The 23,678-nt window shown below is 39.4% G+C and overlaps 1 protein-coding gene across 5 annotated transcripts in view; it reads left to right on the top strand.

Annotated features, from left to right (window-relative positions):
- The window catches only part of PLXNB2 (plexin B2), a 257,287-nt gene that overhangs the window by 189,660 nt on the left and 43,949 nt on the right, over positions 1 to 23,678 (top strand). For all 5 annotated transcript variants that reach the window (XM_032197592.1, XM_032197584.1, XM_032197575.1 and 2 more), the window contains 9 exons: positions 1,076 to 1,226; positions 3,444 to 3,558; positions 4,277 to 4,379; positions 4,848 to 4,949; positions 9,655 to 9,747; positions 10,927 to 11,008; positions 15,263 to 15,435; positions 17,826 to 17,974; positions 21,057 to 21,165. In XM_032197592.1, the coding sequence (XP_032053483.1) occupies positions 1,076 to 1,226; positions 3,444 to 3,558; positions 4,277 to 4,379; positions 4,848 to 4,949; positions 9,655 to 9,747; positions 10,927 to 11,008; positions 15,263 to 15,435; positions 17,826 to 17,974; positions 21,057 to 21,165 (1,077 nt within the window). The remainder of the gene's footprint in view (positions 1 to 1,075; positions 1,227 to 3,443; positions 3,559 to 4,276; positions 4,380 to 4,847; positions 4,950 to 9,654; positions 9,748 to 10,926; positions 11,009 to 15,262; positions 15,436 to 17,825; positions 17,975 to 21,056; positions 21,166 to 23,678) is intronic.

The raw sequence follows: 23,678 nt of genomic DNA, 5'->3' as shown, positions 1-23,678 counted from the left end.
TAGAATGTAAATAGCCCACTTAAAATCCACGCCTCTTCTTAGTTCAGATCTTGTCAACTTGTGTTGACAAGTCTTTGGTGCCTCATATCAGAATATCAAGTAATATCAAAATATCTAAACAACAAAAACAAGCCCAACTTCAAATGAGCATCTGCATGCAACCTTCAATATTACCAGTGTCGCCTTCTTCTTGTGATTACTTTACTCACCAAAAAACATTGCAGCTCATGAGACAGTGGACCAATTTCAGTGGAAAAAGAATGATTACTATTTCTTTTCATACAAAATGGAAAAAGTTAAACTGTATAATAAACACACGAGAAATATCACATCAAAGAAGGCATCCAAAACTTCATTTTTTTCCTCTTCACTTGCTAAGTTTTCCCTTTCTTGGTTTTTGTTTGTTTGCTTGTTTGTTTTCTTTTAGTTTCTGACATGTACACTGTACTGATAATTTCCTTGAAAAAATTAAGATCTCACCATCACTCTCCCAGAAATTCTTTTTTGGTAGTAATGATAGATGTCAAGGTTTGTGGGGTTTTGGTGTTGTCTTTTTTCATGTATATTCAGTCTAGTGAAAGCCATTTTTCCACTCAGCCCTTTCAAACTCCAGCTTTTCCAGCCTATCCAGCCTTGGTTTCGTTGTTGACTAATAACACCTATGGTTAATGTAATTTTAATTAAGTTCTTCAAGTTTTAAGTGTTAACTGCTCTGTTTACTGTTGCTTAACATGGATGCTGTGTACAAGAACAAAAAGCTGTGGGTGTATCTGTACAGATATTTTTGTCCTGATCTAGTCCACTGACAGGACAAGAGGTGTTTGTGACAGTTTAATTCAACACAGACCCATCTGGAAAAGTGGTAGAAAGATAAGAAGAAAAGATTAGTAGTTGGCAACAAATTAAAATTGAAAAGGAGAACAGTCATCTATGGTACTAGCCAAAATATCATCTTTGGTTGGGAAAAAAAAAAAAAAAAAAGAAAAAGCAACTGAAAACTCTCTGGCCATAAATCTTTACTGGGCATTGGTTAATTTCTTTCAAACATTTTACCTTTTTTATATATTGTTTGCAGGTGAAACTGACTGTGAGTCCACTGCCAGCTTTGAACAGTGATGACCAGCTTTTGTGTACATTTGGTGACACAACCCATCCTGCTCAATTAAATGAAGGGGTTATTATCTGTGGTCCACCTAAAGTAATTCCTCCAACTCCAGAAGGTCAAGGTAAAGAAATTTTGCTACCTGCCATTTATAATAAAAGGAAGGAACACAAACCCCTGTTTCTAGTGTGATGCTTTTATATGAACTGCATGCATATTTTTTTCTTCTTCCAGTCCTTTGCCTCAGATAGCCTATTGTTGATCTTTGTCCAGTCAAATATTAATTTGAAAAAAAAAAAAAGTTTTACTCAAACTTTTTGCTTTGGTGTTTTCACAAGTTGTGCCAATCTCCAGTGTTTGTATCGGGATAAGAGGTGCAGTGTCCCAAACAAGCAAAATCCAACTATTCTAATCTTAATCTAATCACTCCATGTTGTGAAGCCAGAAGAGCAGCATATGCACAAGTTTTCTTGTCTTAGTTTTGCTCATGTAGTTCAGTGGCTTGTTTCTGGTCCATGTCACAAGGTCATCCTTTCTGTCATAAAACCTTCTGCCACTTCTACTATGTGCCCTCCAGCTTCTGTAATAGTATGACTAGTGGAAAAATATGTGATCGTATAATTAAAGGCTGTATCATTGTTCTGAACCACTGATTATACACTTAAGGTCTGTTGCCAACCATAATTCTTGTGCTGTTTCCTAGATGGTGCTTTATTTGTGCCTTAAGTCCATATATCTTGATACATAAACACATGGTATAAAACCGGTGACACAGCCCAGATTATGTGGTCAAATTTAAACAGACAACGAAAGAAGTGTTCTTGCATCCTGTATAGTAGCAGTCCCTGTGGATAGCCTTCTTATATGTACCAAACCTTCCCTGAAGTGTCAGAGTGGTACTTGGAAGCACTTTTTAAGACAAGCTTTGATTGTCTTAAGCAGTTCAAAATCCAGTTTTAGTTGTGCAAAGAGCAATGATGTTAAAATCTCTCTTAAGTTTTAAAATAGCTGGGGTGTGTCAAGGTATCAGAATGTGCAAAGTGTTAAAACAGCACTCCTTTACTTAGGGCCAATTCACATTCCCTAAATATTTTGAAAAGTAAAACATCGAGAGACTAAGTTGATAAATATGACAGCTTGACATCTTCCAGCATAAAATGTAAGAGTAGAAACCTGTCGGGAATGGCATGAGAGTAACCAAGTCACCTAGAAATACTGCACCTTCCTGAGTTTGTCCCACAGGGATCCATCTGAAAGAATGTTCAAAAATAATATCAAGATGTTCAGAAGCTTGGCAGACACTTCAGCAGAAGGCAGACAGTTATTAACACAGGCAGTGGTTCCTGACAGCATGTGACAAAAAGTCCAGAGCTGACCACTTACTGCTAAAAAACCCTGTTGAGTTTAGAATAACCCAAGTTACTGGAGTCATGGTCAGTTCCAAAAGGAATGTGATATTTCTAGAGAAGAGGGATGCTTTTTTCCTGTCCCGTTTTGAGGAAATCCCCTGGCATTTCTACCAATCCAGAATATTTAACGGGACCCAGTGCAGGCAAAAGTGACTTCCAGTCATGCTGCTCATGGTCTTCAAGAACCTGTTAAAGGAAAGCAGAGTTTGAAGTTGCCCAATAGCTTGTGAAATAGCTTGTCACAAGGGCTTAATGATTTCTGCAAAAGGTATTTCAAACAGCTTCACTGAGGAAAGCACCAGTTTCTAAAGATAAATTTTCCACTCTCAGCTCAGTAATGATCCAGATAAGTACATTTGTGGGGAAATTGCGTATGGCAAACTGAAGATCACAAGTGACTGTGGTAACTTAGCATTGCAAGCATTGTTGGGCATTAACTGCAAGGACCACTTGTTTCAATTCACATGACAATGACATTTTTAATCCACAAATGAAACAAGTAATTTTACATGAAGACATATTCATATCTAAGAGAATCTTTGACTGTTCTCGTGCCAGTTTTCATCTGTATTCAATTACCTTCTTACTCCATTTTCCTTATGTGTTTAGACTCTTTAATATTCTAGCATGATGATAGTGCTACTAACATTTCCATAAAGAAAAACTATTCTGTAATTTTGCTTCTTCCATTTATCCCATCTCTGCTCTTCTTCTGAAAACCATTTGCTGAAAAATTTTAGAGGTTAAAAAGACAAAGCAGGGCCCATAAATCTAAAGTATAACAGGTCATGAGATCCAGAGTGTCAACTGCGTAGTTAAATATTTACCTGTCTTATAAAATAATAAAAGTATTATTATTGTATCATTCTGCTCAAGAGCTAAAGAATTCAACAACCACTTAGATAACTTTTTTTCTTTCTCTTTTGTGATAGATCATGTTTCAGTTCCATTACAGTTAACCTTTAGAGAGAAAGAAATATTTTTTGCATCACATACTTACCCTTTTTATGACTGTGAAGAAGCAATGAATCTCTATGAAAACCAGCCGTAAGTATTTCAGCTTCCTAACTGAGGTGTTTAGATTCTGTGGCATGGTGTTTCAGGTAACTGGCAGCCGAGTTACTGAATCATTTCATATTTAAGCCTTTTTCCAGTGTCTCAATTCATTTTTTCTCACACTTTAACGGATTTTAAAAATGGTTGAAGCTGGTAACGTAAGACACTTGGAATGTGAATATTCATGGTACATACAATTAAAGGCGAGTTCATTGGGTTTCCATCTTTGGTAGTATCTAAAGTATCTGCAGGTGAGCTCTGTGGACATCCATTTACTATGTGTTGCCACAAATGTTAGGTTGGAGCTTTGGGTTATGGTGCATTCAAATATGATGGTCAAAGCTGACTCTGCCCCCGTCATCTTCCCCACTTGAGATGTTACTGCCCCAGGACAAACAGCCAACTCAAACCCTGCATTATTCAACCTGACATATGAAGGTTGATCAAGATCACTTTGTTTCATCTTGGACCCAGTCTCAAAGTTTGTGAGAGGTGCCATGGTTTTCTGATCCTTGCTTATGTATGACAAAAAAGTAGCTTTGGGGGGTTCTCAAACTGTTCCTACTATTCAATTTTCGGCTTAATATAGCAAGGACTCTGTAGCAGATTGATCTACTCTCCATGAATAAAGATGGAATTTAATTTACTTTTTTTGTCAGTGGGGGAAGAAGCCTGACAGTTTGTCATGACTATCATGTTATATTTGTAGATGCTATTCCTGTGCAAGCAATAGATGGAATTGCCAGTGGGACTGGAAGAGACATATCTGTGAAGAGTCCTCTTCAACAGAGGATGTGATCAAACAAAATATGGTAATGTTTAAAAATAAAATTTATTAGGTTTTTATTAGAAAACTTCAATATTTTCTCTGCTTTATTTCTCATATCCGTTGGTTGAGTTGGGGATTTTTAAATGATTCTAAAGTTAACTCCAGAAGTGTGAGATTTTTTTAGTGACAGTGCGGGGGTGGGAATTTAAGGGTGTGATTGAGGAGGGGCAGTGAGATTGAATAACTCCTGAAAGGATATTTTTGTTCCTTTTACTATTTTGCTTCAATGGGAGGAACAGGATTTCAAGGCTGGGAAAGATAATCACCCACAGCTTTGACATATGCTGTAGTCATTTTTAGCATGTCTAATTTGAAAGGGTGTAATCAAATCTGTCACTGTATTTTAAGCATGAAGTTCTTTAGAACAATCATTCCATTGTCCGAAGGCCATCGGAGCTTGTTGTGATAAGACTTTTATTCTGAATAACGTGTAAAATGTTTATCTCCCCAGGAGGAAGAATGCCCACAGTTTCTAAACCCTAGCCCTCCAATAATACCTATGGAATACCAAACAACAGTGTATTTTGAGGGAAAACATCTAGATTATTATCTGGTAAGTAGATAAATTCAAAGCTAGCTGTCACTTGAATTCCACTTCTCCAGCCACACCCACTCTTAAGGCATTAGTTTCTGTGTTCCTGAGTGATTTTGCTCATAGTTCTTCTCAAAGAAGGAAAGGAGCTACACATTTAAGTTTGATATCAGATTGGTTACTGTGATAGGGTCTCTAAATGTGAAGTCATCACAAAGACAGATCAGAACTGGGCAAAATACTATAACTGCTAGGGGACTTTTGTTTTAAAGAATGTAAGGTGGACCTCCTCAAACACCTTAAAAATTATTCTTCAGCTATCAAAAGGAGAGGATATTTAGAAAGTCTGAACGTTAAATATCTCTTTCTACTCTTTCTATTTAAATACTTACTTTTTGATAATTCTTATATTAAGCACATAATTCAGTGTGCTTTCCAGTGCTCTTTCCACTTTTCCAGAAAAAAAAAAAATGCACTCAGAAATTACATGCTTTTAGTTTGTGTAAAATCACATTTTGTTCTTTTTTTTTTTTTCTTTTTAAACCATCAAACCAAAAGATTAGGTGTTTTCCCAGTTGTAGCAAAGGTTTCTGTTTCTCGGTACCTGCTTCCAGAAGGTCACTTACAAGGCTTCTAACAAGTGAGAATTTGACTCCGAGTTTTTAATTGTTTTATCACCTGGACATTGCATAAATGTTAGTGTAGGTGATAAAAACAAAGCTTAAAAAAAACTTCTTTAGGTGATAGCTCCAGTATAGTTCTTGGTTTCTGTTGTTTGTTTCTGTGTTGTCTTCATGTAAATACGAATTAATGATAGATATGCTGGATTGTATTGATTGCTTAAGCCACCAGCTGTCTATCAATTGAACAAAGATTCATGTTTTTTGAAGTTTCTTTTTCCCTTGTCAAAGGGAAAGTCCCTTGAAGTATTTTAACTCTTAAAGGCTTTCTATCACCTCTTCTTCTATGACTGCCAAGAGAAATAAAAGGGTAAACAGGACGGGAGTGTTAACAACAATATAAGAAGCATGGTCAAAAAAGGCTAAAAAGAAACACATACATACTGCAGTCATATCAAAAGCATACTGTGCATGTGGTGCTAAACAAGCATATGTTCAAAAATAAATATTTTTGCTTGAAGACATATAAATATATGTTTAAAAAAAAATGGTGACTTTTATCAGTTTTCTGTGATGGCCAGGACTAGCAGGACATCTGGCTGGGTGAACGAGTCTGGTCTGACTTACACTGTGTGCAAGATGCAGCACAACACTTAGCTGCAGGATTTAAATCAAAAATGGAAGCTTATTATGGAGAATTCACTCCAGTTTCTCTGTCTTAGCATTGTGGAGAGCTGACAAACTGGTTTCTACACTAGAGGGAAAAGCTTTCCCTGCTCTCTTGATCTAAGAAGAGCACATTCTCTCTTGAGAACAAGCTCAGGGCAGATGCATTATCTAGATGTGCTGAATTTGCCTTTTAGAGGACTCTTTTTCTTAAAGAAGAAGAAAGAGCAGAAGGAACCCACAAAGCTAATCTCATTTGTCTAGTTTATCATTCTGTGAACAAGCACTTCAATCTTTCTGAACTACTAAAAGAGATAAAAGAGAAAGAAAATGCTTCTGTCCTTTTTTTCAGAGGTATCCATTACATATAACAAAGCCAGAGACATATTGAGGATTTGAATGCTTTGTCATAGGATAGCAATATTTAACAGTTTTCCTACCAACCAGACCAGTATGCGTTTATTTAACTGGAACCCAGGGAGGCTTACATGGAATTCAGGTGTCTGTAAGAAGTTAGATGGATGGCCCTAGGCTGGAAAGACACTGGAGAGAAATGAATGTCTAGTGATGTCAGAATAATTTTTCTTAGGTGAGAGCCAAGTGGAAATATCATCTCTATCATGGGAGCAGCCCCATATATCCTGGTACAGAGGTACATTTTTACAACAAAATAATAATGCCTTCAGTGCCAGGACTTGAACAGGCACACACAGTGTCTACAGCTGTATGCACAGACCTCTAAGGATATGTGAAAATAGACAAATTAAATAGTTGTAATTATACAGGCACTCGTTCTGATGTTATCAAACTATCTGAAGCAATAACTTCAATTACTGAAAGGACACTTGAGTAATGGGATAACCTACACCCAGTGTTCAATAAACCTCTCACGGAGGGCAGGGTGGCTCAGAAGAAGAGTATGGACAGATCTTTCACAGGGGTTGGCACACAGCCCGCATGCAAAATAGGATGTGGCTTCTCACGTGGATGATTTTGCCACAGGACATCGTGGGCATTATGATGTACAGAGGTAGCAGTTGTGCAGCCATGAGCACATTTAAGGTCTTTGTTGATTAGGACATTGGTATATATCAAGTTTCCTCCTATTGTACTTGCCTTTGTTGTTGCTTAGGAAAAGGTGATCAGTAAAAAATGAATGTTCTGTTGTTACTTTGAATTACTAGCTCTATTATCTTCACTTAAGCTGTGCTTTGTTTAAAAGAGCATGCACAGCCTTCCTAACTGTGGGTAAGCACACTAGCCAGCATCATGCATGTGAGCTTCACTTGTAAATGAAGATTAGCCTTTAAAGTTTTGGCTTATCCCGGTGAGTAGGTTATGTGGATAGCTTCTGAAACTGCTATTGCAGAATTCAAGTTTAAAGAATAAGTTCACAATTTTTATATACACCTCTTAACTTGTGAACACTTATAGTACAATGAATAAATCTCGTTGTGAGAGCCTTTGCTGGAGGCAAATAGACTAAAAGAGGAGAAGCTGTTGACTGTTTTTCTGACCCTTCTTCCTCTAAAAGAATTTGACTAGGAAGCAGAAGTAAATCCAAACTGTCATTGTTCTCTTGAGAACAGCCACATCCAGAACAAGCAGCTGAGGGGCACTGAAGGAAAGTTTAATATTGATCGGTTGTATTGCGTGCAAGAGACATTCTCCAGCTAAGTCCTTGAAAGACTGGCAGAGTAGAAGATACAGATATACCAGCATCAAGATCACCTTGATAGCTCTCGGAAGATTTTAGTTAGAAGTAACTTCCCATTTAGATTTGTCTTTGCCATGCATGTCATATGTATAACCTGCTTCTCAATGTTTGCTGCATGTCTCTTCTAGCACCCAGGCTGCTGGGTGCTGTGGCCTCCTGCTAGAGAGCCTAGCATTGCAGCTCTTGTCTGCCATTCACTCCAGTTGGCAGCCATCGCTCACACCGAAGGCCCGCTCTTCTTCCAACATGGTCTGCTAATGATAAGCATGTGGGAGAGCTTTACACTGCAGCAGCAGAATTTGAACACTTTTCAAAATATAAGATATATTGAAATGTAGAATAGGGAAAGTAAAGCAGTGTTCTTCAAAAAAGAGATTTGTAAGGTGCTTTAAAACTTGGATGGATACCTTTTCTGTAAAACAGAAAATGCAGAAAGGGCTTTTGAGAGCACAGCAGCTCATTTTCTGTATGCAGCTTCTGAGGAGGAAGAAGTAAATTGTCTGTTTCCCTCTGTAAGATAAACCTCTGAGAGACTGGAGTCAAGTCCTTTTCCAGGTTAAGTGCATGCTTTTCCTCAGCCCCAAACCTTGGTGGGCTCTGGTGTCCAGAATGAAGGGACAATAAGAAAGGTTTACACTGAACTAATTAGATAAACCAGGTCTGTGAGTTACCAGCGATGTCAGCGTTAAAGAAGTAGCTACAAATAAACAGGATAAGATCTACTTCCCTCATACATGATGTTATACTTACTGACCCTCCGAGCAGGAAGGAGGAAGCAAGTTAACAAAAATACAAAAATTGTTTTTCTGTTTGCTCTGAGATTCTAGTGGTTTGGGTTGAAAGCAGGGCCTAGAAAGCTTTAAAGGTAAAGGTGGTCATGTAGCCCTGTGGACTCTGCTTTCTTCAGTCTTTACCAGCAATACTGTCTAATACTGTCCTTGTCACCTGTTTCTTCCTCTGTGTCTTCTAGCAAAACTATTTGGGCAGCTGTTCTGTGGGCCAGGATGGGAACAAACCCAGCACAGAAACAGTGTAATGGGTTTTGCTTTCTAGCTAGCTCGGGCCCTTGGTCGAGAAGAGGCATGCTGAGAGTTGTGCCAGTGCTGCTCAAGTTGCTATGTGCTACAGCCTAGGAGCAGGAATGAATGGATTTGGGACACAGGGAGAAGAGAGGGGAAGAAGGGTTGTAGGAGGCAGGAATACCCTTAAGCTGGTGCTGCCATCGAAGACTGTCTTGTGAAAACACAGCTGGAGTCTTGGTGAAGCAGGAAAAACAAAGCCAGCAAGGTCCGAGAGATGCTCATTCTTTTCTCCCATGTAATTCTTGCATTCCTGCTCTGCCCAGAATCCCCACAGAGAAAACCTTAAAGGGCAGAACTCACGCAGTTCTGCTAATGACACATCTGATGTGTGAAGCCATCCAGCTTTCACGTGTCTTGGCTTTTCCTTAGTGCTCCCTGAAAGCAAGTGCTAGATGTGTTCTTGCTTTATTCATGCTGCTTGGGTGCTTGCACCTTCAGGGAATGTTGGAGGGGTGCAGCAAAGCAGCAGATTGCACTGGCTGGATGTTTCACCAGCTTTGTTTTCAGGTGACAACTTTAACTGGTTAGCCTTCTCCATTTGATCTTATTACTTCCAGTGCTGAACAGCATATTGCCTGGTGATGTTTTATTGCACTTGATAATGCTGTAAAAATTCTAAGCTGAACTCCTCTCTTCCACAGGATAAAAAATTTGTGGTTGGAAACAGACAATTTGAATTCAAAACTCCTGTTGTTGAATCAGCAGATGGAAATTTTTCGTTCATGACAAAAGAGGTAAATGCAAAAATATGGTCCACTTACCAAATATATTCTGTTCTTATAGTCCTGTTCCAGTATACACCTGTGTCTGGAAATATGTTGTACTGGTTTCACTCAGAGAAGAAAGTCATCTCTGGTGGAGGTTCTCCATTAGTGGTAGTAGTCAAAGGCAGGAGCTTTGGCTCAGTTTTCCTAATGTCTCTTCTTAAGGCTCTGGATCTTTATCCTACTTTTTATCTATGCAATCCATGGATTTGTTGAACTGTCCCTGGATGAATATGGGATCATCATTCCTTTATTCTCCACTTCTTATGCAATCTGGTGAAATCATTGTGGGTGAAAGATGAGCATTTCAGAGTTCTCCCTCTCTACACGCCAATTAATTATCTTTCCCATTGCTTATTTTTTACATCTGTAAAAATGGGAATGGTAACAGTATGTTTTTTGGCTACTTACTAGTTGTGTATCTTTCTCTCTGGTTTCTTTCTTTACAGAGAAAGGAAATAGTATTCAAAAAAAAAGTCTACCATGTTCAAAGTTAAACTCACAAATGTTATGCTGACTTTAACCTTTATGTCGTATCAGCTTGCTAAGACAGTGGTTTTGAGAACTAATTAACATTTATGCAGCATTTGAGTCTAGCACAAATAATTTCCTTTATAAAGCCAGTATATTTTCCTTTGCCGTTTTTCTTTCCCACCTGTTGTTATTGCTGCTGTCTTTCAACCTGAGTAGAAGCCCATGTCTTGGAGCAAGTAAACCTTTGGCTGTAATAAGGGGGCTGCACTGCAAAAGATGCAAGAGATTTCCCCTCTGTGTGGTGTGAGCCTGCCACGGCCACAGAAATAATGGGGCCAGATGGTGTGGGAAGGGAGAACTCAGCAGGGTCAGCAGCTATATACTGGCACTGAACAGTACCCTAGCTGCTTGGATACTTATAACCAAACGTAAATTAAATTAATGAAAAATAGGTATTCAGATATTGCTCTCCTGTGGTACTTGAAAATTCTGATTGTGAAGGATTAGATTCATTAAAACATTTTTTTTTCTATAAATACATTTGGCCAAGGTGAAAAAAGAACATATGGTCTTGGATAGTTTTTGAAATCTTCACTGCTTTGATTACAGAGTATCACGGAAGATAAGAAATACACCTTGCAAAATTAATATCTCCATTCTGTTGTCTTTTTTCAGTTCTCCTATAGTGCAAATGAAACTGTACAACTTAATTTATCCATAACAACAAGCAAAGTCAAGATTGACAGCAAACTGATGGGTAAGTACAAAATACGGAAGTAAAGAGAGCTTAATTACAGTAAACAGAAATCTATTTATAATTTTGGAGCCATGGATAAGAATGTTACCTTTTGTAGGTTTTGCTGGTTTTGTTGAAACAATCAAAGCTGACAGATCAAAAGTTATCAATACTAAACTCACACCAGTGTTTTATGTACTTAAGGCTGTTTTCAAGATGTTGCCAGTATTTTCTCTGAAAGGCAATATTAATAGCAAATCTTCACAGTTCAAACATACTTCAGCAGTTAGTTTTTTAAATGGTCATTTTCCTCCCACACTCTCTAAAATGAACTTGCTCCCTCTGATAGCAGAAAAGTGATTTTTCTTACTGCCACTCATCTGGACTTCACCTCAAGTCTGCACTTTCAGCTGTCTCAGCTCCTAAGTGGCAGCTTTGGCAGTCTTTGTTTCTGCTGGCAGTCAGCAATACACTGTGTGCTTCCATCTCATTACTTTATTCATTTATTTCTATGGCAACAAAAAGTATATTTAGTATATAGCACAAATAAAGTCTTGGACTCTGATATAGATCGCTTATTAATTTATTTTTGCTTCTTTCAACCTACAACGATGAAGCAGTTACGTCTGTGGGTCTAGTCCAGTGCTGAGCTGAGAAAGCTCCATTAAAATCAGTGGAGTAGTTCTGGGAACTGGGACCTGCCCGGCACCTCTTTGGACTGATGTTTAAGGCACAATCTTGGAAAAACAGCAAAGCAACACACTTACTACTTGTGTGATGAGTCAACATCAGAAAAACTAATACTGCCCCAATGTAAATCCCCCTACAGATTAAATCTTCAGACTGTATTTTTCCATCTGTACAATACTTAAATTGATCCCATGTCACATTGGCAGCACAGAAGTACGTTTTCAGAAGATTTTCCCTATGGCTTTTTTTGCAGTGATGGAAACACTTAAAAGAGGACCTGGCATGCATGTTATGGGGAGGTCATATTGTAGTCTCACAGTGTCTTCATTTCCATTTTAAAAGCTGTGGTGTTTAAAATTACAAAATTTTGACCAAATGTTCCCACCATCTTTTTCCCAGTCTGGGGGAAAAATACAAAAAAAAGTAGTAGCTAAATTATTAAAGAAAGGTTATCATTTGAATCAAAACATAGAACCCTTGCAAGAGTTGAAAAATTATCAACAAATGTCTCATCTCTTTTTATTATAAAAGACTTTTTTAAATCTAAATTCTCTCCTGCTTTAAAATTTTCTTGCCATACGAAATCCAGTGCATAGTGTTTTTTATGCATCTTGAAAAGAATTGTCTTTGGGTATATGGTTGCTGCTCAGAAGCACCTTTGAACTTGCCAGTCAAAGAACCCATTCTTTCTATGACACTTAGCGAATACTAAGTTACGACAGTGCTTTTACATCTTGAGCCATCAGGGGTGCTGAACGGTATGACATCCAATGTATCCCTTTTATCCTTTGTCCTTTTTATCAATGATTTCACAGCTGGCGTCTCAAGGTGATGGATAAGAGTCTGAATCTAATGAGTGGCTTGCTGCTGGTACATTTAATGAGCTGATCAGTGAACAAGGGGAGTGTTTAATTCTTTAAGGCTGTAGCTTTCTCTGCAATGGGATGTGAGGGACACCGAGATGTGGCAACGCTAGCATTGTTTATGGAGGGATGGGATGAAAATCCCTCTCCGGCCAATGAAGTACAACAAAGCAATGCAGTAGGCATGCTCCTGCGCTTTGCTAGGTGGTCATGTGGCCGTGTGGGTGGGCAATGCAGGCTTTAGGAAGGCAAAGGGAAGAAGGAAGGTTTTGTTTAACCATATTGCCTGTCCAGGTTGCTGTGCAGTAGCAGTCTTTCTGAGTGCTGGATTAAGGAAGCAAACTGGTGCATGGGCATGAGGAAACTCTTCCTTGCTGCAGCCTGTGCCGTCTCTCCTGTCAATACAACCAAACTGATGTACCTAGGCTGTCTCACACTTTTCCCCATCACCACATTCATATCCAATACCCAGAGTGAAGAGTTAACTCACAAACTATTGGCTTATGTTTGTTAACTCGGTGACTTCCATGCTGATGCACTCAGTATATGGAGCAAATGATGCTACTCCTACTTTGTGCTCATCGATTCCTTGTAAATTTAAGAGAGGAACTGAACCAAATGCATGTTTTTTCTTATTGATTTATTGATACTAACGCCAAAGTCTCTCAGCTTTGCGTGCACCTCCAATGATAGCTTGTCTGAATGTGTCCTGGCAAAGCTGCTTGATAGCAAATGGATATGCTGACTAGATGTAAGAAGAGTTAAAAGCGGTCTTCACTGTTGCATTAATTCTTCAGTGTAAGGGAGGGAATAAAATCATGCTATTCTACAAAAGGCTGTAACTGTGAAACTGAATGCAAGGTTTTTAAATATGCAGCATTTAGAGAAAAACTGCCCTTATGGGGTTGTATGCTCTCATGCAAAAGGCAGAAAGACTGTAGTGAAATTTTGGGCATCTGTAATAATTGTTCAGAGCTAGCAGGGGAATAAGGGCACTGCTGGAAAATAATGGAAAACCAGCATTACCTTTTTACTTTTTCATTTCAGTAGGAATTTGACATGGCAGCCTCTTAGAATTAGATTTTAAAAGCTGCTTCTGCTGCTATTATCTAGGATATCATGTGCATTGAAATGTTAGGGGCTGGAGGGTGGTTTTGCTGGTGTCCTTCCTAGAGTCCTACTCCTCTGAGAATAAAAGCTTTCTTTAAATAGACATTTTTTTTCTGGCCTTTACCACATGCAATCTCAAAGGGATTACCCTGGTCTCTTACCCACCTCTGGTCACCTCCGTTTTTGTCGGTTTTCTTACTGCATCTGTAAGGATGAACCTCCTTGGGGAAAAAACAATGTCACTAAGGGTACCGTTTCTTGAGGCTTAATGAGCTAAAACAGTTAATGGCCGCTGGAAAGGGGAGATGTTGATTCTCTGTCGTGTACTCCCCACTCCCATCTGTGAGCACATTTAACACTTGAAAGAGCACAGGAGGAAACCTGGATAGTTTTCTGCTCTTCTGGTAAGTTAAGCTGATTTACAAAAACACTCAACAAGTGCCAGAGCCTTGGTGACAGAGGGGGAGGCTGCATGGCCAGAAAAACAGGGCAGCCAAAAGGCACGGAGAAGCAGCATAAAAGGAGGGAGCAAGAAGCTCCCCTTTCTTTGATACCCAGCTCACCTACCCAGGGAAGTACAGCACTCACGTGCTGAATAATCTGTGCCACATGCACGTTTCCCCACAGAAATGTGTGACATCTTTTCAGTCTGTTTCTTCTGGGCTAGCTCTCAAGTGCATCTCCAAATGTTTTCTTGCAAGGGCAGGCTTTCCTTATGGTGCTGAACCACCAGCTATGTCTGAAGGCTTTGCATCCATTTGGCAAAATTAATTCTGTTCAGTGACTGTGCATCATACTGGAGATTGACAGGGGCCAAAATAAGCTTAGCGTCTGGGACAGCTGGTGCTTGGTTCACCAGTAGGAGAGGTGTGACTGTCAGACCTGATCTCTTGGTTTTGAATTCCTATTTGGGGATTAAACCCCACTGTAGAAGGAATAAGGCGTACATCAGGGTGGCAACCCCAGGCAAAGGGGAAATTGAAAGTGAGGAAATGGAGAAGAAAGGAGAAACAAAGAGGTATTAGGTTGGACAAAGGATAACACTTCATGAAACGTTGACTTTATATTCAGTTCAGGTTTTAGTGATGAGTTTGGAAAGGCCCAAATGTCCTGTAAACAGCCCACAAAGGCAGCTCTCTTCTTTTAAATACACGATTGGCAAGGGTCCCACACCAGCTGATGTCTGTCCCCAGCAACATCCCCAGGGACTTTGCAGCTTTCTATGTCTGGCTCCTGGTGCACCAGAAGGACCTGCTCATTGGAGCTGGTCTTCAAAGAGTCACATAGCCAGGTTCCCTGAGGATAGTCAAAGAAAGGACTTTGGGCTCCAGTGTTCTGACAAAGTCCGAGTGACAAAACTGCTTTTGGGTTCTACTTGGCAGCTTATTTGTACTCTGCACGTGGATGGTGTTGAGAGTTTTCTGCCCAGCAAAAAAAACAAGGTTTTCTCCCAGCAGCATTCAGGGGTTCAGTACATAGGGTGTATGTTCTTCACAGGACCAAGCTGAGCAATGGGTGTCTTTGTACATAGGATTAGTTTTCCTTCGATAATACTCTAAACATCCTTGAAACAGAGGGAAATGTCTAAGTGCATTCTCCGTTCCTCTTTCAGTGACCCTGTACAACTGCTCTTATGGGCGAAGTGACTGCAGTCTGTGCCTCGCAGCCCATCAAGACTACAAGTGTGTCTGGTGTGAAGAAGATGGCAAGCCGAGCAAGTGTGTGTATGACAAGTTCTGTCATTCTCGTCCCGCTGTCACATGTCCTCCTCCGGAAATCACTCGCGTAAGATAGCTTTTGTTCTTCTCCCACCCAGAGCATTATTTTTTTACCAGAAAGCATCCAAACAAGCTCATACTGAAAGGCATTTTTTTTCTTTTTTTTTTTTTTTTTCCTGGGGTGTTAAGTAAGCCTCTGAAATAGCTGTATGGAAATAATGCCAGTAGTGATGTGTATGAGAGATTTAGAAAGAGTCACAATAAAAGAGACTGAATGGAGTCTTTGAGACTCACTGTTTTTTAAGCCATGGCCTCACTGTGCTATAAGCCAGGCTAGCAGCATACCCTTAAACATGGCACTTGAAGCTTGGGAATAAGCATGGGCTTTTCTTCTCTCCCAGTCTGTTCTACCTGAAATAAGTCTATAAAAGAGGATCACCATGCACTCAACTGCAAACACTTAGCAGGCTCACGAACAGGCCTCAAACTAGACTTTATAAATAGCATTTAATAAGAGAGCTGCTTCTTTCTGCACCACGATTTGCTTTCCGGGTGTCAGTGATACTGCCCAGTCCCAACCGGGATGCAGCCCAAGGTTGTATAAGTTGGGTGTGAGAAGTCAGAGGGGCCAAATACACAGATTTTACTGTGTACTGGGCAGTGGGTCTGCGGTGTGAGCATCCCCCTGGGGTGAAGGAAGAGCCTTGTTCCACCCTGGTGGACCAGCAGCCAAAGCAAGAAGTGATAAACTCTCATCTGCTTTCAGCGGCTGCCTTTTGGCAACAAACCAAATGCTGTTTTTCTGGGCATAACATCCTAGAAAACAGTCTAGATATGTACTTCCACTCATCCCATCTAAATTACTGAGACAGGGGCATCAGTACGTCGAAACCCACACACACCATTTGATAAGGACATATCCCCAGCTATCACAAAATGCAGTAGTGATATGACAGAGGCCGAGAGTCATAACGGGGATATTTCACTCCAATCAGATCGTTAACAGTTTAAGTCTGAAACCTGTGCCTCATGCTGGCAGAGACACGATGAATCTCTCCTGAGGCTATGAAGCTAGAAGTACAGTGTGGGTACAGCCAGAATGGCAGCACGATGGGTGAAATTGGCTGTGACGCTATTTTGGGGAAGAAAAGGCTGGTAAACATTTGAAGTCTGCCAAGGAAGGTAGATTTCCTGAAATCTTGACAGAAAGTGTAGAGAAGAATTCTTATATAATGCCCTTATCAAGATGATGTGAGTGGGAAGGAAAAGAAAAACAAAGGAATCTAAGAGTGATACTGTTTGTACATGATTAAAGGTTAAATACTAACAGTGTTGTGATATATTAGTTTTTTCAAGGCTTTTGTTAGGTTCAAATTTGAACAAAATATTTGGAAACAGCTACAGACACTGCTGAGTCTTTTTTAAGCTACTTTATTTATGCACCGAGCGCAAAGAGATGGCCACGGGCAAAGGATCCAGTTTTAGTAATTTAGTAATTTAGAAACAGTGGGAAAATCGAACAAGTGATTCTGGAGCTGAACTGGTCAGCAGGCAGCAGCAACAGTCCTGTGCCTGTGCTCAGACTTGCTTAGGAGTTAGATCTAAGAAACTCAGCAGACACTAACATCCAGACTTTCAGAAGATGAATTTGTTTGGCTTCCAGTTGCTCAATCTGGGACTGCGCAGCCTCCCTCTTCCAGGTAATAAATTTACAGCTCTCCAAAGCTGAGCACCTGAAAAGGTCTCAGTGGAAGTGCTCCATACATTAAACAGCAAATCAGGTTAATATCCCCCAAAAATATTTAGAATTATTTAGAATAACAGAGTATTTGAATTTAAAAATCATATTTTAACCTCAGAAGTCCTTTTCAGGTACTTCAAGGATTTTTTCAGTCCTCGTTTTATTCGCAAAGTACCCATGTATTGCAGCACCCTACCAGCTGATGCAGTAAGGAAGACAAGGGGACTAAAGAAATTTTTGAAGAAGTTGTTTGGGGCATCGCTTTGTGTTTATAATGTGCACTGTTTGGTTGTGAACCTAAAAGGAGAAAAACATGTCAAAAACAACCAAAAAAAAAAAAAAGGCTGGAAAAGTTCAGTGGGATGGTTATGAGGGAAGCTCGTTCAATTTGCTTGTGAAAATCCCAGTGCTTTTGTGGAGGAAGCAAACATAAAATAGAATAAACATTGGGCAGGAATTTTGTACCTTATAGTCTGCCACAGCAGACATGAAATCTGCAGCTGATGAATACTGGCTATGGGCTCACAAATGAATAATTAGCATTAAAAAGTTAGGGTACATAGCAAGTTTTTATGCAGGTCCTACAGGAAACATCTTTTTCCTTTTAAATTCTGGTAAGTCTAAGTAGCTTTAAATAATATGGAAGAGCAACATGGTCACTGCAATATTTAATTTTGATTTATTTTTTTTTTTTACTTTCCCTCATGCAAACACAGATTGAGCCAAAAACTGGACCACTAAGTGGTGGAATTCTTTTGACCATAATGGGATCTAATTTGGGAATAAAAGCAGAAGATGTAAACAATATAACGGTGGCAGACAAGGAATGTATTTTCAAAGAGGAGTTCTACTCTGTTTCCACAAGGTAATCACTGGACATTTTTCATAAGATTTTAGACACCCCCCAGAAAGAAAACTCTATGCATCTTCAGGAGAATAAGACATTCCTGTGGTAATAAGAAATTATCAAGAGGAGAAAAAGCTAGTGCAGTATATGTGCAATATTTCATACTAAGATGTCCAAGTTTTTATTTAAAATTGTTATAGATTCTTATACAGCAACAAATTTATGATAGCATGCTACCCTCTTGCTTCTGATTGATTGACTTTTTTTTGTTTGAAAACCTTTCATAAACCATTACTGCAGATGTCTGAAAACTATTTATGAGTTTTTAAATTAAAGGCATTGTAGGTGTGCATCTAGCCATTAAAATCTTTGCTAAATCTCAACCACAGTGCAGCCAAGCATACAAGATTTATGGGAAAGTAGGCAAAGCAAGAGGAAGCTTAATTCTTTTTGTTACAGTCCAGCCACAAAGTTTCTTTCCTGGGGGTAGGGAGGGAGCCCTGGGTTTTGGTTTAGCTTTAAATGACTAAGTTTCATCGCAGAGCCAACAAGCCCATGGATGTTGAGTTGCCTAAGCAGGTTGGTAGCTGTTTTGTGGATTACTTGTCACACTCTTAAGCAGTGCCAAAAGTAAAAACAAGGAGCCTAAATTCTTCTAGGTGTCTAGGTGTTTACCACAGATTATATCAAGCATCTAATTTCAAGAGGGAATTACCCTTTTGATACTTGCTGATAAAAAGCATAGCATAAAGGTTCAGTAGTAATGTTAATAGTAATGATGTATTTTAAGCAGTGTGATTTTTCTTCCATTCACTTTTGATATTTAAAACTGAAATTGAAACCTTAGCTTTCTCTCCCTTTGGTTATTTTAAAGTTTAGCACAGCAACTCTTTGCTATTTCTGTGGCTTGTTCTGAAAGAGATTTTAGAGATGCCTAAGTGGTTTTGTTTTACCTTTTGAAGAAGCTTTGGTTTTAGTCAGTTTGTAGATCGTGCATTTAGCAGCTTCTTGGGCCCCTGGGACCTAGAAGTATATATACAGTTGTGTATCTCCTGCTACTTCCCAAATCTATCACCATCACTCCCTTTTCACAAGCATCACTACCCAGAAAATTCCCAACTCCCTTTTAGCCCTCTTTCCCCATTCCCTATTTTCAGTGTTGCAAAAGCTGCATTGAATCCCAGTGTAGCCTTGCAAGAATTTCCCCAGCCTCTTGTTGTTTTTTTTTTTCTAAAGCTTTTTGGTATTTTTAAATACATGGAAAGGAGCCAGAACTGAGATGACTGGCTCCTTGTATCATAGCAACATTACTGGTTTCCTAAGCTCTGCCAGTGTGGTAATGGGTGAGAACAAATGCAACTTGCATAATGTAATTTACCAACAAATTAGGGGGTTTTGAAGGATGTTCTCCATTAGGGAAGCCCTGAAAAAGAAGTGATTCAGAATCTTTAAATGGATATCTATAATTTTGCATCTTTATCTTCTCCTACATTCTTTTGTTTTATTATTACCTTTTTTATTTAATTAGAAAAAAAAATAAAATAAAATAAAATAAAAAGAAGAAAAAGAAGAAGAAACACCTAGTGTTGCTGCCCTGTCTTTCCTGAAGTAAAAAGCCAATCATTTTTAGGAGATGTTTCTCCATGAGTGGAAGGGCAGCAAGCTTTATGGCATTGAAGGCTGCTCACTGGCTCTGCTGTGATTTCACTGTCAGCCTTACAGAAGTTGCGTCCTCATCCATTGTAGTTTTCCACTTGTAACGTGGGGGAAGGGAGGTAGTGCCAGTGCCAGGGAGGGGAGGGAGGGAGCTTTTCTCAATTAAAATCCTGCAAACCACGCTGCTGCGCTCCCCCACACACACCCCAACCCTGGCCCCCGACCGCTTTCCCTAGCTTGACATATGGTAGAAATTCCTCCAAAGGCACTGTTTCCTGTTTCTGCCTGACAAGAAGATACAACTTCCAAGAATACAGTAGAGATGATGAGGAACAGACTCAGGCGGCCGTACACATGCTAGGACATGCAAGAATTCAGAGAATTTGCCAGTACCCAGGCAGAAAATTCTGGAGTGATCTGCGAGGGGACTTGACAATCCTTTTATTATAAGTCCCAGTTTAAGTACATTATACTCTGTAATTTGGGCTTGAGTTTTTTTTTTTTTTTTCTTGTTTTTTTTTTTTTTGTTGTTGTTGTTGTTTTTTTTTCTTGTTTTTTTTTTTTTTTTTTTTGTAAGCAGTTGTGCATTGGTTACAGAAGAGCAATAATCCAAGGAGAGAAAGAATGAAGAAAACAAACGGTGATTCCTAGGGTGTGTCCTGCAGGAAACTGCCTGCACAGGCTGCAGATGTTATGTGCATCCTTAGCCGACTGTATTAGCAGCTCGCCGTTAAGCATTTGTCCCACTTTTCAAGTGTGTCGAATCCTTGTTGCATTTGCATGCTTATATTCTGCAGGTTACCTGTTGGAAACGTAAATTCAGACCTTGCAGCTAGCCCTCAGTGGTAGTGGGGGTTAATGCGGGATGTTTTCTCCTCCACTGTTCCTTGACCTCTGATTTTGTGTGGGTTATCTGAGGATTAATTTTCAGAGAACAGTAATTCTGAAGGGATTCTGATCGTAGGTGTGAAAATGCAGTAGCTTAAAGCTGGGAGATAGCAGGATGCGCAACAAAAGTATTAGCAGCTGAAATACACAAAGGTATAAGATAGCTGATTGATTCCTGCATCAAAGTAGGGGAGGAAAGGATTCTTTGTTTTTTTTTGTTTGTTTTTTTTGACACATCCAGGTACAGTGAAAACCTTGTGTAGGTTTGGGTAGCTTCCTCTATGATTTCTGGACTGAATTTGAGTCTTCTGCTAAGAAGTCTGCTAGGTAGCTGCTGTACACGTTGCTCAGGTTTGACTTTTACTCCATGTAGATACAAGATTAAAATATTCTTGCGTGGTTTCGGTGGGAATCTGAGCCAGAATTCATGTAGCTTGTATAGGATAAAGCAACGTTTGTGCTTTGGCTGATAGTATGCATGGTAGCTAACATACCTTGGATTTGTATTGCAGCTGCTAGTGCTAACAGATAAACTTGCATTGCTATTTCCCGCTAGGATTGTGTGTCAAGTCGGAAGAATGGATGAACCTACACAAGGTCAAATTGAAGTTAACATCAATGGAAAATTAGGTATATCACCAAGCGAAGTGCAGTTTACATACCAGGTAAGTGCATTTTTTTGCGTTGACCCGTTTTGTACATTGCGCATGACTTAAATTCAAAGTTTACAAGTTACAAACACAAGCACAGCCACTTGTGTTTGCCTTACAAACTTTGTTTAATCAATAACACTGTAGTTTAAGCATGTTAGAAAACACTTAAGTTGAAAAGATGTGGTAGAAAAGAAATGTTAATCAACTTACTCAGCAGTGACACAATATCTCGTAAGTGTCACTACTGAATAAAAACAAGTCAGCACTAGAAAAAATTAGATTTTCTTTAGACACAGTTATTGCAGTGTTTTAATCACTGTGCTTAGACTAGCCAGTGCTCTTAATTGCAAGAATTAATGCACAGCAGCTGAAGAATGAGTAATGAAGGTGCATTATTTTTTTTTAATAATTTATTTCATTCAAAAAGATGGCATGCAGAGACACAGACAGCATGATGTGGGTTCATATTACAGATGTGCTTTGTTTTCAGTGTCACAGTGAAGGAGAATTTAATTTGTGTCTTTAATTACTTTACCCTAAATGTAGCTATGGGTTATAGCTGTTCTTGCCCGTGGTTTTAGCTGCAAGTAGCTTTATCTTTATCTATGAGGTCTTCAAAATTTATAAGAGTCTGCGATAGCTGAGAGGTTTAACTAATCTCTATCCTCATCTTGATATTTAAAATTACATCTATAAACTGTAAATCTATAAAACGTAAAGGGTGTGTTACGGTCTTATCTTCTCCCGTATTTTAACTTCTGTCTCATTAATTCTTGATTTTCTGTGAGAAGGAAGGGAGTCAGCAGTGAGAGGTGGAATAAGTCAAGAATGACATTCAGCTGAGAAGAGGATATTCTTGTTTTCACAAAACAGTGTTTTTTTCCATTATTTTCAGGCAAATATCTCCTTTCCCTTGTGGTATCTCTGCAAAAGCACGCGTTTTGCTTGAAAATGATCTTTTACTGTCACAACCTTCCTTTGCTCCTTTGTGGAAATGTAGGTTATAATTAAGTCTTCCTTTGTCAATCATCTTATGTGTCTTAACCAGAGCAGGAAATGTGCAGAAACATCAAGTCCCATGTTTGTGTGCTTGTGATCTCTATGACAGAGGCTATGATGTTATGTTGGTACGTTTTACACCAGTTCTCCTATGCTTCTCCTGCATATATAGATTCTCTCATGGTTTGCATGAAAACCACATGAAGAAGTTAGAGTGTACTGAAATGTAGTGTGAAGCCTCCATGTAGGCTTAGAAGACCTCTCTGTGACCTTGTTCTGACGGGGTTCCCTGCTTAACACGTCTGAGATGAGATGAGATCAGCAGCCACTGCTTTTGCTGCTTAAGGAAAAGGTTATTGAATGCCTGACAGGCTCAGGGAGAAGCTGTCATGCACGGACATCATCCAGGTGCATGTTTTCATGAAAGTCCAAGACTTCCTCTGTGCCAGTCTCTGAATCACTGAAATATCAGACACCTAAGCCAGCTGCTGCTAAAAGGCATTTTTATTTACTGCAAAAATCTTTCCATGGGGACTTTCTTTATAGAATGTGAAGCAATGGCAAGTAATACAGAATCATCAAGCACAGCAGTTTGTGCCTTAAAACTGGTGAAATTGGTTTCTAGTTTCATTTCTCTTACTTTTTGTTCCATGAGAAAATAAAGCCAGCTATGGACTGTGGTAGGATTAAAATCAGTGCAGGCTGTCACATTCACACACACCTCTGCAAGCGTGACCCAAGCACTTTTGGCATCAGAACAGGCTATCAGAGAGCCAATCCAGTTGGTTGGTGTTGTTTTAAAATTTAGACTCTTGTTTCAATGTTGTTTTCAGGCAGTTCCTTGATGGCTTGTTTCAGGAGATGTAAGAAATCTGTGCTTTATATAATAATTCTGCTATTCAATCTATAGAAAAGAAAGAAAACACTCCTCTTTCCAAGAACCTTCCTAAAATATGTCTCCTATTACATATTTTCCCCTTTCTTTGGCACATTATCTGGCTATGCTGCTGCTGGTAAAAATCACAGTTTTTACTGTGTACTTTGATCACCCTAAACACTGTAGCTTTGGCTTTAGCAGTGCCTATTTTAAATGCAGTGTGTGGCAGCACTGTGCAGAAGTGTGCAAACAACACACAAGGAGACAAGGATCTGCTCGGCCTGATGTGTCTATGGAGAGCAGAAGTGTCACCATACTCCCCATAGTCTAGGGTCATACATGTGGCTAGCGGCTGCCACCAAGAGCACATGGACGGTTGTCAAGTACTACTACATTTGGCCATGGTCGATACCCAGCCTGAGTGACGGGTGTGTTTTTAAAGCTGGATTGATGAGGATCAGCAGCCAGCACAGTTCAGGGCTTAGACTCGTGCTTCTGCCCCATTCTGCCAGCACAGCACATTTCTGAGACAAGGAACAGGTGAGACTTCCTCTAGGTGGGTCAAAAACCCAGTCAGAAAGGATTTCAGTTTAAAATCATTTCTGAACTAAAATGCCCTGGTCCACAAGAGTCTATGCTGTGTAGTAAA

This window comes from Aythya fuligula, chromosome 1, assembly GCF_009819795.1.
Source record: "Aythya fuligula isolate bAytFul2 chromosome 1, bAytFul2.pri, whole genome shotgun sequence".
In the NCBI taxonomy this organism is placed as follows: Eukaryota; Metazoa; Chordata; class Aves; order Anseriformes; family Anatidae; genus Aythya; species Aythya fuligula.
The sequence above is the reverse complement of the archived record's forward strand: the minus strand, read 5'-3'. Positions and strand labels throughout refer to the sequence as shown.